The 16,364-nt window shown below is 35.4% G+C and overlaps 1 protein-coding gene across 10 annotated transcripts in view; it reads right to left on the bottom strand.

The window, feature by feature from the left end:
• The window catches only part of ANKS1B (ankyrin repeat and sterile alpha motif domain containing 1B), a 1,022,908-nt gene that overhangs the window by 610,803 nt on the left and 395,741 nt on the right, over positions 1-16,364 (bottom strand). For all 10 annotated transcript variants that reach the window (XM_012787601.3, XM_020287904.2, XM_012787602.3 and 7 more), the window contains exon 11: positions 12,137-12,273. In XM_012787601.3, coding sequence (XP_012643055.1) covers positions 12,137-12,273 — 137 coding nt within the window. The remainder of the gene's footprint in view (positions 1-12,136; positions 12,274-16,364) is intronic.

The raw sequence follows: 16,364 nt of genomic DNA, 5'->3' as shown, positions 1-16,364 counted from the left end.
GGGGAAGGCTCTGAAAAATCATTCAGCAAAGAAGTTGTTTAACCCTGTATGTCCCCAATATATTGGAAACATTTTTTTTCCAAAAACATCATTTACAGAATGAGTATTGCATAGATATTAGGACATTCTAATTAAGAGAGGAAAGATAGAATATCTGCTTGGGACTTCCTGATTATTAGAATGTCCTATGATAAACTTGGCATAGCATTTAAGTCAAAAGGTTATAAATACCTTGTTCATCCTATCCTGCTCCCTGGGCTGTATATCTGCCTGCTATGGTTTGAATATGGTTTGCTCATCCCCACCAAAACTCATGTTGAAATCTGATCCTCAATGTGACAAGGGTAGGGACACCGGGCCTAACGAGAGGTGTTTGGGTCATGGGGGAGGATCCCTCATGAATGGCTTTGTGCTGTTCCCATGGTAGTAAACGAGTTCTCGCTCTGGGGAGACTAGATTAGTCCTCACAGGAGTGGGTTAGTTCCCTGGGTTGTTATAAAGCCAAGATGCCCCTCAAGTTTTGCCTCTTTTTACTTGTCGGCTTCCCCTTTGACCTTCTACCATGTGAAGATGCAACACTGGAAGCCGAGCAGATGCCAACACCATGCTCCCCGAGCTTCCCGGCCTGCAGACCTGAGCTAAATAAACCTCTTTTCTTTGTAAGATACCCAGTCTCAGGTATTCTAAGCTGCGACCCCAACACCCCCCACTCCGCTGCCCACAGACCAGAACTGCTAGAGAAGGGGCCACAGAACCACACAGCCCCATCCCTGTCCCGTGGAAAAACTGTCTTCCAGGAAACTTATGAAATGGGGTGGAGGGCACAGCAAGAGGTGAGCAGTGGTGAGGGAGCGAGTGAAGCTTCATTTGTGCTTCTGACAGCCACCACTCGCGTCTCCACCTGAGCTCTGCCTCTTCCAACCCCACCCCCATCCGTGGAAAACTTGTCTTCCAGTCCCTGGTGCCAAAAAGGTTGGGGATCACTGCTATATAGTAACACAAAGCAAACTAAGACACTGCCACCTCACCTACTTAACCACTACTGGAATATAAAGGTCAATTTGAGGATCTCCTCCCTTCCTAGAATAGTCTTCATTGCCCTTTTCCCAAACATACCCAGTTAATTAATTAAAATAATACTTATTGAGCACCAGTTATGTACCAGGCACTGTTCTAGATGTTGGGCTTGAGCGTTAAGTTTTAAAAAAGGAAGGAAGAAAGGAGGGAGGGAGGGAGGGAGGGACATAGGAAAAGAAAAGAGGAAGGGAGATTCCTATTGTCATGGAACATCCATTTAAGTTGGTAAGAAAGACACCAAATTAACATACAATATTAATTCAAGAGTGAAAAATGCTATAAAGGAAAACAGCATAAGCAAGATAGAGAGTGAAGAGGTAGCTACTTAATATTCAATGGTCAAAGAAGGCATCTCCCACGAGGAAGCATTTGAATAACCTGAAGGAAGGCTGAGAATGAGCTGTATTAAGTCTCTGGGAGGAGAGCATTCCAGACAAGTCAATGATAAGTTTAACAAGCCTAAGGCAGGAGTCATTGGGTTTATCTAAGTGTAATACAAAGAAGATAACATGGCTGGAGGAAAATGAGCTAGGTGGAGAATGATACGAGATAGGTTAAGATGTTAAAGAGTCAGATTATAAAGGGTGTTGTACACCTTTACTCTGGAAGGTTGAACAGGTGAACCACGACATCCGATATATATGAGTAGCTGCCGAGTTACAAAATGACAACTATTTGCTGTTCAACGGCAGGAAACATGGTGGAAGGCTTTTTCAAAAGTCCAGGAAAGAGATGTTAATGGCTTATACATGAGGGACAGAAGAGAGATGGTAAGAGGAGCCTGATTCAAGATACAGTTTTAAAGAAAAGCTAGAAGACCAATTTTTAAAACGTTTTGGTCTCAAGATCCCTTCATGCCCCTAAAAATTATCAAGAATACTAAAGAGTTTTAGTCATGAGATTCATATCTGTTAATATTTAATATGTTAAAAATTAAAATGGGTATTTTTTAAACATAAGAATACACGAGTGTATATATTACATTACCCATCAGAGCTATGATGTCATCACATGCCATTTAGTTTCTGAAAAACTCCATTTGGCACTAATTTTCAAATAAAAAGTAGAAAAAGGCAACATGTCTTTTCAATATAATGCAAATAGTTTTGACCTCACCAAACTTCTGAAAGGTTTTGGAGGCTGCCAAGGAGTCCCAAACCACATTTTGAGAACTGCTGGCCTGATGGATGGGATGTAAGGTGTGAGAGAAATTCAGGATGCCAAGATGGGGTCAAGTTCTTTAGCCTAAGCTGCCACTCACTGAAATAAAAAGTTTAGTACTATACATGCTAAGCTTAAGGCAGCCCATTGAGATTTAGAGTATCTGCTGGGTATGAGCCTGTAGTACAGGGAAGTGGGCAGGGCTGGAGATAGAAATTTAGGAATAATCAGCATATAGATAGCTTTTTTGAATTTCTGGAACTGCATGAGAATACACGGAAAGTAAATGTAGATTGAGAGGAGAAAGAGGTCTGAGGAGGATTCCTAGGTCATTCAGGCAATGAACTCCATCCTTGTGTGAAACTCTAAAAGTTGTTTGTTTACAGCCTAGCATCCCTTGGTTGATTAAAGATTCTTTTAGAGTCAAATCTATATCTTAGTCATTGTCATATTCAAACACCACTTAAATTCCCCAGTATATGTGGTAGGCGCTCAACTGTTTTTTTGAATCAATGAATAAGTAAACAAGGTAATGATGTGCTCTGTGGTACTTTCATAGCTAAATTCCAGAATTTTAGAATAGGCAAGATTAGGAAGTTGAGATGATTAGCTTCAGATTCATATATTAGGTATACTATTCTGTGTGTAGTCAAATAGGTTCCCTTGAATTTAGGGGCAGTAGTAATTGAAGACTTTTAACCTTCCACATGCAAGTCAATAACAAATGACCTAATAGGAGAGATAGATTATATTTCAAATTCTAGTCTGCTACTTAAGATATTTAAAGGAATAATGCCAACTCTACTTTATGAACATTTTATTTTTCAAGGGAATTTTTCCCAGAGAATGTTTTCATCAATGCATTCTTATTCAGACTGTCTAGAGATGCTCTAGGGAAAAAGACATTCCAAACAATGGCATCTACTGAGATTTTTATGCATGTGGGAAAAAACCCTGAATAACACAAAAGAAAAATACAATATTAATAAAGTCTGTTGCTATCAATGACGATATAAGCATAAAATATACAGAATTAAATTTCATGCTTAGAAAAGGAGATGAAAATAATTTCTTTACATGTAGAAAGTATCAGTTACAAATAATGCCCCATTATTCCTGGTGGATAAATTGAGCTGGAATTTCGTCAAATGAAGAGAAATGAGGATTAATACTATTTCACTGACATATGATTGACATGACCACTATATGAATTGATGGGGATTTTAATCATAAATGGAATATACAGTTCATAGTAGATGCTTTCTGGATTCTGGCTTTTCCCTTCCTTACATGAGGTCATCCTGACCTAGTACCATGCCATTTATCTTCATTGATTTCTCTCATATTCCCAGTTTCAGGGGTTTGTACTTCATTTGGCTCTCTTGTTCAATGCCTCTAAGGAATGAAATGCTGGAGGTGGGAATCACTCTATATTTAATCAATATCATCTTAAGAAGATTCAAATGATTTAGGGAACTTAAAAAGGTTCCCAAATATATTTTCTGAAAGTTGCCATCATCAGACCTACTTGTGGATGAGACAGAGAGAGTGAGATCATTGTCACTCAAAGGTCTTACTTCAATGTGGGCAAACATCATTTGGCACCTTTCGCCTGGTTTGAGCCTGCTTGCATACCTGAGAACTAGGCAAAGCAAGTACCATTCTCACTTTGCTGACAGAGGATCAGAAAGGTAACACAGAGGGCATGTGATAGAAGAAAGATTGGAATTAAATTCTCAGAAAAAGCCCTTCACAAATAAAAGTTTGCTTATGATTCCATGACTTTCACAAACCATGCATTGCTTTTCAAAGAATAGCTCACTAAAAATGCTTGCCCTTAGACAGGCTGATTTAATTAGTCAGGGCTGGAGCTCAGGCATTTTTTTAAAAAAGATTGTCAGGAAATTCGTATTTGTCGAGGACTACCAGTCTATTGTTGGGTCCCACTGGCTTCTTTCTCAATTTTTTTTCCTTTCCATATTGCTCTTTGTTTCACCTAATATTATTTCCTATGATTATTGTCTCTCTGTTTTCAGCCTTCTCATCAGTTTTTGTTTCAAGTCTCAAAATTACTGGATACAGTCTTTGCTTCCTTCCTTTGGGCTATAAATTTTGGCCACGTATGTTTCTGCTCTTCTTCCTTTTTCCAATCTATTATCCTCCTCTCAAGCTTCATCCCTCTAGAACATCAATATACCATCTTTATTATTTTTTCCCTAATGAGCTAATTAGCATTAATAGGAAGGCTAGTGGAGTTAGGAGATCAGAGTTCTTCCGGTCAATGACTGTAACACTGAGAAAAGTATTCAACCTCTCTAAGCCTCAGGCCCAATCAGTAAAATTAAGAAAAAAAGACACTTATCTGATAGACTTTTTATAAGAAATAAATGAGACACATACTCAGTAGAAATAAATGGCTCAATATTCAATAATAAAAATATTTTTAAAGACTCTTTGAAGATCTTTTTATTCTTTGTCTATTTTTGCTTCAACCCAATACAATATTCTGTACTCTGAGTTATATGCCTCTGCTTTTTACATACCCACTCTCATTTCTAATTTTAAAATTTAGCATATGTACTCTATAACCCCACAGTGCCCAGAAAAATGTTATTCTAGGTTTGGCAAGAATTTTATGTAACCCCAATTCTAAAGTCTTAATAATGGCAGAGAGAGATGGTATGGTTTATTATTAAACCACTTTATTATTAGCTCATTAAGCTCACATAGTTCCAAAAGAATATCCAAAATATTTATTCCTTTCAGGTTGAGTTAGAGCCTGATCTAAACAGAGTCCAACACAGGCAGGCATTCAGGAATGTCTCATCTTTCTTCAAATCATCTCCTTTAGTATCTTGAGATCTCTGATCCCTTAATGCAGTGGTCCCCAGTCCTTCTGGCACTAGGGACCAGTTTCATGGAAGACAATTTTTCTATGGATGGGGGGACACAGTGGAGATCAGGCAGTGATGCTCAGCCTGGTTCCTAAGAGGCCACGGACTGGTACCAGGCCATGGCCCAGGGGTTGGGGACCACAGCTCTAACCTTTTTCTTTTTTTTCTTTACCTTTATGGCCTCTTTGTTTCTTTCTGCTATGGTCCCTTCTTAGCTGCAAAAGAATGCAGCCTAAAGTCATTTCATTTTGTTGAAGTTTACTTAGGATGGGATCTAAGTATGTGATGATGTCTGGATGGCACCAGAAGCATCTAAAGACAATTGGAATGTCCTAGTGTGTTCTGGCTACTAGAACAAAATACCATAAACTGGATAGCTTATAAACAATAGAATTTCTCATAGCTCTGGAGGCTGGAAAGTCCAAGATCAGGGTGCCAGCCCTGTTGGTTTCTGGTAAGGACTCTCTTTCAGGTTGCAGACAGCTGACTTCTTCCTTTGCCCTCACATGTTGGAAGGGTAAACAAGCTCCCATGGGCCTCTTTTATAAGTGAATGAATCTCATTCATGAGAACTCTGCTCTCATGACCTAATCATCCCCTACAGGCCCCACTTCTTAATACAATCTAATTGGGGATTAGGTTTCAACATATAACTTCTGGGAAAACACAAGCATCTGGATCACAGCATGGAATTTCCAATTTCCTAGACTGATAGTCTCTTACGATCCACCTATCTTCATTATACTAAAAGTCTCTGTTTATTATTAAGCACCTGTTTGGATAACTTATCTGTGATGTTGTGCTAAAATAGCCTCTTTTTTTGCTTCCACCTTGGGTCACTTCTCAAAAGCCCTCATCTGTTGTTTTAGACTAGATTTGTGTCATGAACAGGGCGAAGAGTGGAAAAACACAACCAGCTAAAATCACCACCAATAGTATAGACCAAGAATCCAGTGTTTTATCAACTGTTATATCAGTTTAAGTTTGGAACTAATTAGGTTTATATAGACCTCCTATTATAATATTTAACATTTCAGTCCCTATCACTCATGTCTCTCCAATCAACTTTTAGTCTCCACTTTTTCCATTCTTTGCAACCAGGTTTAATTTCCTACATTCCGAAATAACACAAAAACTGTTTTCTCAACTCTGCTCATCCTTTAATACGCTGCCATACTGTCTTCTTTCATTTTACCAAACATTCAAAAGATTTATTTACAATCAGTGTATTGTTCTTTTCCTACTCTCCAACTCTTTGCATATTAAGCTTCTACCTTCTCCCATTGAAGAAAATTGCATTCTTGAAGGTCTTTGCCTGCATAGTTGCCAAATAAAGTGGCATTTTGGTCTCCCTTGTCCTCTACCTCCCTGCAGGTCTTGACAATGTTGACTCACCCCTTCTTCTTTAATTTCTCTTTTGTTCTTTATATCCATAGTAACATTTCTCTTCTTTCTTTTATATCTCTCAATGATTCTTCTCTCTCTCCTTTGCTAAGGCCTTCTTTCTAAAGTACATGTGAAAAAGTCACTTAAATTCCCTGGTTCTCAATTTCTTTATCTCCAAAATAAACATAATACTCATTTCATAAAAAATCATGAATATTAGGTATTCAACAAATATTAATTATACTGCTTTAAACATTTTTCAACATTATGTCTTTGGTACTGTCTCCCTTCACCATTTTTATAAATGAGAATAAAATATTTATCTTAAGCCTTCATCTCTCTCCAGAAACTCCATACCAATATTTTCAATTTGTAAATAATGCCTCACACTAAGTTTACAAAACCAAATTTATCATGCCATCTTCTCCCTCATCAAAATGAACTTCTGTTTGAATATTTCCTATCTCCATTAGTATCATTTGAAAATCCCAGTAAACCAGGCTCAAATCAGTCATTAGTCATCTTTGACTGCCTTAAACCAAACCCAGCTATCTACCACTAATGCTTTATCCAAAGTGTCTCTTGCACCCAAAATTATATAAAAAGTATAAAACATCATAACCAAGTATTATTTGTATTAACATGCAAAATGTAACAATGTAATTCACCACATTAATAGAACCAAGGGGACATACAATAAACTAATAGCCACTATTATAGTTAAGTTGAAACACTGGCTGCTTTCCCCAAAGATAGGAAACAAAGTAAGGAGTTTTCATTTTATCACTTCATTGCATCATTTCACTATAGCCACAGTGGTAAGAAAAAGAAATAAAAGGCACAATGATTACAAAAAAAAGTAAAACTATCATTATTCTCAGATGACACAAAAGAACCTTACGAAAATTATTTTTTTGACAGCAAAATCTACACTAACTTTTAAATAAAAAGGCAATATAAAACTCAATTGCATCTCTATATACCAATAATAAACAACTGAACAGTGAAATTAATACTAATTATATAATACTAAAGTATCAATTCAACTCAATGAGTAGCAGTCAAGAAAGCAAATCTTGACTGCTACTTCACACCATATATACAACCATCTGAGATGGATTATAGACCTAAATATAAAAGTCAGATCCAGAAAGCTTCTAGAAAAAAAGTGGGAGCATATATTCATGATCTGGACAAGTCACATAAAACACTAACTATAAAAGAAAAAAATAATACATTGGTCTACATCAAAATTAAAATATTCTGCTCATCAAAAGGCACTTGAGAAAATGTAAATCAAAACCTGGGGAGAAAATATTTGCAGTGCAAATACCTGACAAAGGACCAATATCTTTTGGAATTACAGGGCAATTTATAAAGAATTCTTATAAATCAACAATTAGAAAGTTGAACAACCTCACAAAAAGACGCGGACAGATTCCTCTCAAAAGAAGATATAAGAATGGACAATAACCAGAGGAGAAGATACTCAGCATCATTAGTCACCAGAAAAATGCAAATTAAAACCATGAGAAATCATTTCACACCCGTGAGAATGGCTAAAATAAACAAATTTAAAGGCAAGAATGTAGAGAAACCAAAATTCTCACACACTGCTATTGATGATTATAAAATGGAATAACTACTTTGGAAAACTGTTGAGAAGTATTTTATAAAGTTAGCTCTTCATCTGCCCTATGACCCAACAATTCTACTCTTATATTTCTATATGAAAATATATGTCTACAAAAAGACTTGAGTCGGGCAGAGTAGTGCATACCCATAGTCCCAGCTATTTGGGAGGCCAAGGTGGGAAGACACTTGAGCCCGGGAGTTAGAGACTAGCAACTTGTGTACATGTATTTGCAACACATTCACTCACAATGGTAAACAACAGGGAACGACACAAGCATCAATGAACAGGAGAATGGATAAAGAAATCGTAGTATATTAATCCAGTGGAATCCAGCTCATCAAAAAAGGAACAACATGGATGAATTTTAAAAACATTACAGTGAGCAAAAGAAACTAAACACTGACACACACGCACAAACACACAAATATACTCACTGTATGATTCCATTTATATAAAGTTCAAGAATAGGCAATACTCATATATGATGATAAAAACCAGAAAGTATTTTCCCCTGAGGCAGGATTAGAAAGGAGGATAAGGAAACTTTCTGGAGCCATGGCAATGCTCTATATCTTGCTTTGAGTGAGGTTACACCTACATATACAATTGTCAGAGTTCATCACACTGTATACTTGAGATCTGTATATTTGATTCTTCAATTGGGGAAAAAAAATGCTTCATCAGGAAACATTAAAAAAACAAAAAGCCAACACAAGTAACATAATTATTTGGTAAAAAGATGAAAATTGATATGTCAGTAGACCTACCTAATAATTTTTTCAAAGATAATTTGTCAAGTATTTTTTTGAAGTATAAAAATAATTTGATTTTCAATTATAGGTAAACACATCCAGCCTGTGCATTTATCTAAGCAGAGAAACTCAGCCTTGTGGGTTAATATACTGAAAAGAAACAAAGAGGAACCAGTGACATATAAATATTTCACAGTCACTAAAAATTAAAAATACATTGTTTCACAATCTGGATGATTTTAGAACATGAAAGAATCCAAAGAAACAAAGGTGAAAAGATCAAACACAGGATGCAGAACTAACAGATGTGACTTGCTGAGTTAATAAAAATGCTGAATAAAAACAAATTCAACAAAGCACTGGTAAGCCTGCAGCTTCTAAGTAATTAACACACTAGGTAGAAACATATGCAATGTGTAATCAGCCCTATCTCATATTGAAAGCAAGGACTCCTTGATTACAATGGATACTCTCTATTTCCAGGCAGAATTACCAGAAAATAAACTAGATGAAAGTAAAGGAAGCAAAGAGAACATAACCTAACATACTCTACCTAAGCAACATCTTTTTTCAGTAAATAACATGAAAATTCTTTCTTTATCTTATCTATTCAATATCATTCTTCCCACAATAAAAGACTGAACATATTAACTAATGCCCAGGCAAAGAAATGTAAATTCATGTATAAGGGTTGCATTTTTATTTTCAAGGCTCAACACCAGTTTTAAAAGTGAAATTATCATTTCAACCATGTTATCAATTTCAAATTAGTAAATGAAAAAAGTACTTGAATATCTATAATTCAATCTAACTTCACACTTCTTGCATTTCCAAATAGAAAGCCAGGATTAATAAACACTTTGGAGGATAAACCTGTGATCAAAATATAGGCTTTTGTATATGCTAACCAATAGTTTTCTTTTCTTTGGAACAGCAACTCTCAACAATTTTCTATCCCTGACACACCTATGACTTGTCAGAACACACCAGGAGTCTCCTGTTCTACTAATCCATCTGTCCTCCATGTACACCCACTAGTCTCCATACCCTTTCCTGAAACCACATGTCCTACCCAAATACTCCCTCATAAATATTCCCACATGAATTTTCTATTCCTTCCTCTCTACAATGAATGAGGAACCTGGGGAGTTCATAACTCACATGGAGAAATAAGTAATGCACTGAAGTCTCTGAGGCAGGAGGAAGAGTAGCCCAATATAGTTTATATGCTCTCTATATATCTATACACACACACACATATGTTATTGTTCTATTAATATTACATATATATTTACAGGCTGCATTGGTTCTAATTTAAATATCCTTGTGAGTTACTTAACTTTCCTTCTTCTTTATTTCCCCCCCCAATCATCCTTATAGCATCTGAGAAAGAAAAGTGGAGTCAGTTACAAAGATAACATTTAAATAATGACAGCACCAAGGAATAAGTTCAAGATGAAATTTCTGGCCTTAATAGTATCTCTAGTTTTCTTCAAAGTTTACCAAAATAAGAAAAGTTAAACCAAACTAATATGAAATATGTAGAGAAGGATTTGTGAAGTAATATCTCTTAGAGTTGATCACATCATAGATATGTAGAAAGAAATTTGTTTTTCATTCATTGAATGACCTAGTGCATTTACATTAGAGAATTTACATTGATATAAAAATAATGATATTGAGTAATGAATTTTATTAGCGTATATAGGACAATGTCTTCCCTAAATAGTTAAAAATGCTGAAAATGTAATAGACACACAAAAGCAACAGAAACACCCTCCTATAATGAGAGAACCAATCATAATGAATGTATCTATAGCTGGGTTTAGTGAGATTTATTTATTGAAGCAAATAGACTAGATCAAATTTACCTGAAAAAGAAGAGGGAATTTCTGAAAACATTTTCCTTCTCCACATATTGGGGCACTGTGTAAAATGTTACCTGTGCTTAAACAACCTCGAACCTATAAATTTCATATTCATAAAGATGTGTCAGGTTGTACAACTTCATGAAAATTTTTCTAGCCTCTGAATAGGATTGGAGGAAATAGCTATTACACTGAAGTAATAGGAATTCCAAATCAGTTGGACAATTTGGTCCCTTTGGAGGGCCAATATCCTTATCCATGACATTGAAATATAGATTCCATTGAAATCGATGAAGTCAAATGAAATGATTTATATGAAAATGTTCTATAAAATATAGTGGATATGTGAAGTTAAAGTGCCATTTTATTGATGAGGGTGAAGATTATAATAAAAATAATCTAAAATTAGTTATATTAAAGAAGGTAAGATATTAAACAGATCATTGCTCATTTAGACCAAAGCAATCTTAAAAGACACATTTGCCCTACAAATAGGCTCAAAGGCTTTGTTCATACTATATATCTAAGTAGATGATGAATGGCATTAATTGGATCCAAAGTCCTCCTGTTTTAGATTTTATGAGGCCCATTCAGAATAAGCCAGGTTGAGAACACCATCAATTCCATGTTCTGGGTCCATCTGTTGGCAAAAATATAATGCAAACAGCTTTATAAGTGCTATTTTCAATGAAATATCACAGAACAGCTTGTCCCAATGATATTTCTAAAGCTTGCCTGCAAACCGCCTACTGGGAAATCCAACCAAAAGAGAAGAGAGAAGAGAAAGAAATCTACACAGACAAGTGACAGGGATGGAAAAAAAAGAACAAAGGATAAAGAGAGACTGGCTTAGCCAGAGGAACGTGAACGCAGGAGGAAAACAAGGAGTGATGAGAGGTGCGATACCAAACAGACAACATTAGTTAGAAACCATAAGGAATAGAGAACTTAAAGAAAATACATAGAAACCACTGTGGACGGAGGATAGAGAGATGATCAAAAATAATGCAGCACAGCTAGAGGAACAAACACAAAAGGAGCAGGAAACACCAGAAACGTGTGTAACAGCTCAATAATTGGACTGTAATTATTAAAGCGTTGAGAAGAAAATGATATGAAATAGCTATTTTTTTCTAAGCACCACTCATTTCTTCATGTCATATGTAAAATTCATTTTTCCAAAAGTAAATACAGATTTCCGTGATTATCAACAACTTCAAAGGAAGCAAATATTCTCTTCTGGGTCTCTTCTTTCAATTTAAAAATCCTCTGACATACCAAAAAATGGTCCAGGCATTGCAACATAAGGGATTCAAAACCAAAATACACTGTAGTGCAGATGATGTCATTCCGAGCACTTACCTGGGGTCGAATAACTTTTACAATATTTTTGAGGGCAGTGTCGGGGGACGGAGGTGAGCAGTCAGGTGTTGGGCCTGTTGAGCTGTTTCTATGGTTACTAGTTCCTGGAGCAGTAACTGCTACCTCAGAGGCATTGTCTGTGAATAAAAATAGAACTGCCATGAACCTAATCACTCAGTTTACCTTTCAAGACTTGGAATTGCTTTTCTGAACACAGATTGAGATTTCAACTTAAAACTGGTATCGATTACAAGATCATAATGAGGAATATGCTCAGTGGTATATTTCAAAGATAATGTTTATCAAATGTTTTGTTTCCTTTTACAATGGTAAATATCACCCCCTGGAGTATTTTTCTGAGATGAAAGAGCATTATTACTCAATTTATAATGATAGATTATACAGCATAGCTCCCATGACTGCCACTACTATATGAATGACTAACACCTCACCTTAACTAGGAGAATATGATTTTGTGATATGAATAGGCTAAAGCTTTCCCCATAATCTCTCAAATGAGTATTAATCCTTATTAAAGTAGGCGTCTCATATCTCCCTGATTCATAAAATCCAAATTCGAGCCTCCTCAAATCACTTTCCCCAGAAATCCCTCAACTATGAAAAAGCATCCCCGTGAATGAACCTTAATGAAAAACTGACATTTTCACAAAATGGTTTTACAATGTAGACAAGCACACAATTATCATTCCCAGATAAGCATATCATCCTCTATGGTCAAAACCAAATGAATGAAATTTTAAATTCTAAATTAATCGTCCCTTATGTTCAGTATTTGGGGAAGGGGAGAGGATAAAGAAGACTTGAAAATCAAAAACATATATAACATTTTGTTCTTAAAGTTATATTAAAACAAAAGAACATCAAAGATACAGTTTTAGAATTTTTAAAATACTTGGGAAAGGATGAAAAATGTTCTATAAATAACTTCTGCTAGCACATAGAAAAGTTATATTATTTTAACGACAATTTGGCAATCTTTTACAGCTTTTGATGAAAACAGTTGCAAGCTCAAATCTGCAAAAAATTTACTTCTCTGATATGTTTTAAATTAGTTCCCAATAATTTTCTGTCCTATTCAATTAGCTAAGTAGATGCAAAAGAGACTGACACTGTGAATTCTTTATAGACCAGCAAGTTTCTCTGATCCTGACCACTATCTACAATCCCCAGGGAAATATAATAATTTATCAAGGTATCTTTTGTTCATAAAATGAAAGAGGATGAATTACCTTAAAACTCTACCCATCATATAAAAATATACTTCAGTCTCACTGGGGAATCCAGACATAGGCTCGTGAAACAAAAAAATTCAAGTGTGACACATTGAATTAAAATGGATCATTCATAAAACAAGTCTTAAAAGTGTCCTGAGCATACTCTTAACTAAGGTTTAGTAGATACAATGGGATTTGAATTAGCATCTCAAAAGACGTGTGGTCAAAAGTATGGGTAAATATTGAAATGAACTAAACATCAGTCGGTAAGACAATGACAAGATGCTTTGATCTCTTCCATCTGTCCCTTTCTTCTTCATTCAGCCATATATCTAAAATAACATATTTTGGGAGGGGGCAACTATGTGTCAGGTATTATGTTATGTTCTAAAGATAAATGAAGAAGAATTTCCTGCCAGGGCCTGGGGGTAGGCAGGGATGAATAGGTGAAGCACAGAAGATTTTCAGGGCAATGAATCTATTCTGTAGGATACTATAATGGTGGCTATGTATCATTATAGATTTGCCCAAAGCATAGAATGTATATACAACACCAAGAGTGAACCCCAATATAAACTACAAATTTGGGGCAATACTGTGTCAATGTAGGTTCATCAGTTGTGACAAATATACCACTTTGGTGCGGGATATTGATAACTGGGTAGGGGGTATGAGGGTGGACTGGGGGTGGGGAGTATATGTGAACTCTGTAATTTCTGCTTAATTTTGCTGTGAGCATAAAACTGTTCTAAAAATAAAGTCTATGAAAAAATTGTTAAAAGAACCCCTCCGCTAAGTATACACTCAAGTGTGTCATCAGACAGGGGAACAAATCATAATGCAATATAACTTGAGAATTGATAGCAGATAGGTGAAGTTTGATGAAAAAGTCCAGGTGGGGAGCAACAATCACACTGACTTGGAGGGAAGATGGTGTGAAAGGCTTCAGTTTTCAGTTAAGAATGCTAGGACAAAACAGCTTCAGTTAAGAATGCTAGGACAAAACAGAAGACATAAGGGCATGAAGGTAAGAAGAGCACAGTTGAAGCTGTTATTTTATGTTAGAAATTGGAGATGCATATGGGTGAGTAAAAGGAAGTTTAATGAGTATATAAGTTTGTACTTAATTCTGTAGCCAATGGGAAATATTGAAGACTGTCAGGGAGTGATATAGTAATAATGATAATCATAGCTAACATTTATTGAGCATTTATTATGTGTAAGCAGTATGATAAATTCTTTTACTTACAGAATCTCATTTAATCCTCAGATCATTCTATGAAATAGGTTCTACCCTCATCATCCCCATTCTACAGAGAAGCTGATCCCAAAGTTATATTGTCAGTAACTGGCAGAGAAGGATTCAAATTTTGGATTGATGCCATAGCACCATTCTACTGGTTGGCCTGTCATAAGAATGTGAAAGTGATTAGAGCATGGAGCAGAGGCTGAAGACTATGGCCATAGTGGGACTAGGAACATTTTCTACTTCTAAATGGAGTTGATTCCTATCCCCACTGTGGCAATAGTCTTCAGGCTCTGCTCTCATGCTCCAATAGAGTTGAAGTAGAATGAGGGTTACCAGAGATTGTGAAGGGTAGCAGGGAGTGGGGGATAAAGTGGGGATGGTTAATGAGTGCAAAAATATAGTTAGAGAGAATGAACAATATTTGACAGCACAAAAAAGTGACTATAATCAACAATAAGTTAGTAGAACTGGAATATTCCTAACACAAATAAATGATAAATGCCTGAGGTATTAGATACGCTAATTGCTCTGATTTGATTAATTCACATAGTATGCCTGTATCAAAACATCATACATACCCTATAAAGATATATAATTATTATGTACTCATATTAATTAAAAATAAAAATAAAATTTAAAATAAAATAAATAAATGTAGTTGAACAAATTCCACAGAAATTTACAGAGTAGAACATGGACATAATGAAAAAATAATAATAAAGAAAATGTCAACCATAAAAACATCTTTAAGATATTTTTGTGTTTACTATATGGCATATATCTGAAAGCAGGAAGATCAGTTAAGACTAGCGATAGTTACAGACCGCAGTGTTAGCATTTGTATTGGTGATAAGTGATTGGGTTCTGGACATATGTTGATGGACCCTTAATAGCCAAAGCAATCTTAAGCAAAAGGAACAAAGCTGGAAGCATTACACTATTTGGTTTCAAAATATACTACAAAGCTATAGCAATCAAAACAGCATGGTGCAAGCATAAAAACAGACACATAGATCAATGGATCAGAACAGAAATACCTGAAATAAATCCACACTTCTTTAGTTAATTGATTCGTGACAAAAGTACCAAGAACACACAATGGGGAAAGGACAGTCTCCTCCATAAATGGTGTTGGAACAACTGAACAATCTGAACGCAGAAAAATGAAACTAGACTATCATCTCATACTATCTAAAAATCAATTCAAAATGAGTTAAAGACTTACAGATAAAACCCGAAACAATAAAATTATTAGAAGAAAACATTGAGGAAAGACTCCATCACACTGGTCTGGGCAATAATTTTTGTCTTTTAGTGAATGTTAATTTAAAAAATCATTACAACTTATATGCTAATACCAAATGTGGAAGTCTGCAGAAAACTTGCCTGTGCAATTTATTTAATATTTCTGGATGTCAGTTTTCTTAACTATAAAAATTAGGATGATTAATAATCATCTATGGTTTATTTGTACAGATAAAATAAGAAAGATTTACTTGTGAATTATCAGGTACATAGTAAGGGTTTAATAAATGTGAGTTTCCTTTTCCACTATCAAACTAAATGCCAACAGAATTAAAATAAAATATTGAAGATGAAAGAAATATCAGAGCTAAAGCAAGAAAACAAATAATAATGCTTTCTAGGTAATACATCTAGAGTAATGACTGTGAGTACTTGCGTGAAATTTGAGACCAGTATCTATTAGCTATTAACACAAATTGGTAGAGACAGAATTTAATTT

This window comes from Microcebus murinus, chromosome 10 (assembly GCF_040939455.1).
Source record: "Microcebus murinus isolate Inina chromosome 10, M.murinus_Inina_mat1.0, whole genome shotgun sequence".
NCBI classification, from domain to species: domain Eukaryota; kingdom Metazoa; phylum Chordata; class Mammalia; order Primates; family Cheirogaleidae; genus Microcebus; species Microcebus murinus.
The sequence above is the reverse complement of the archived record's forward strand: the minus strand, read 5'-3'. Positions and strand labels throughout refer to the sequence as shown.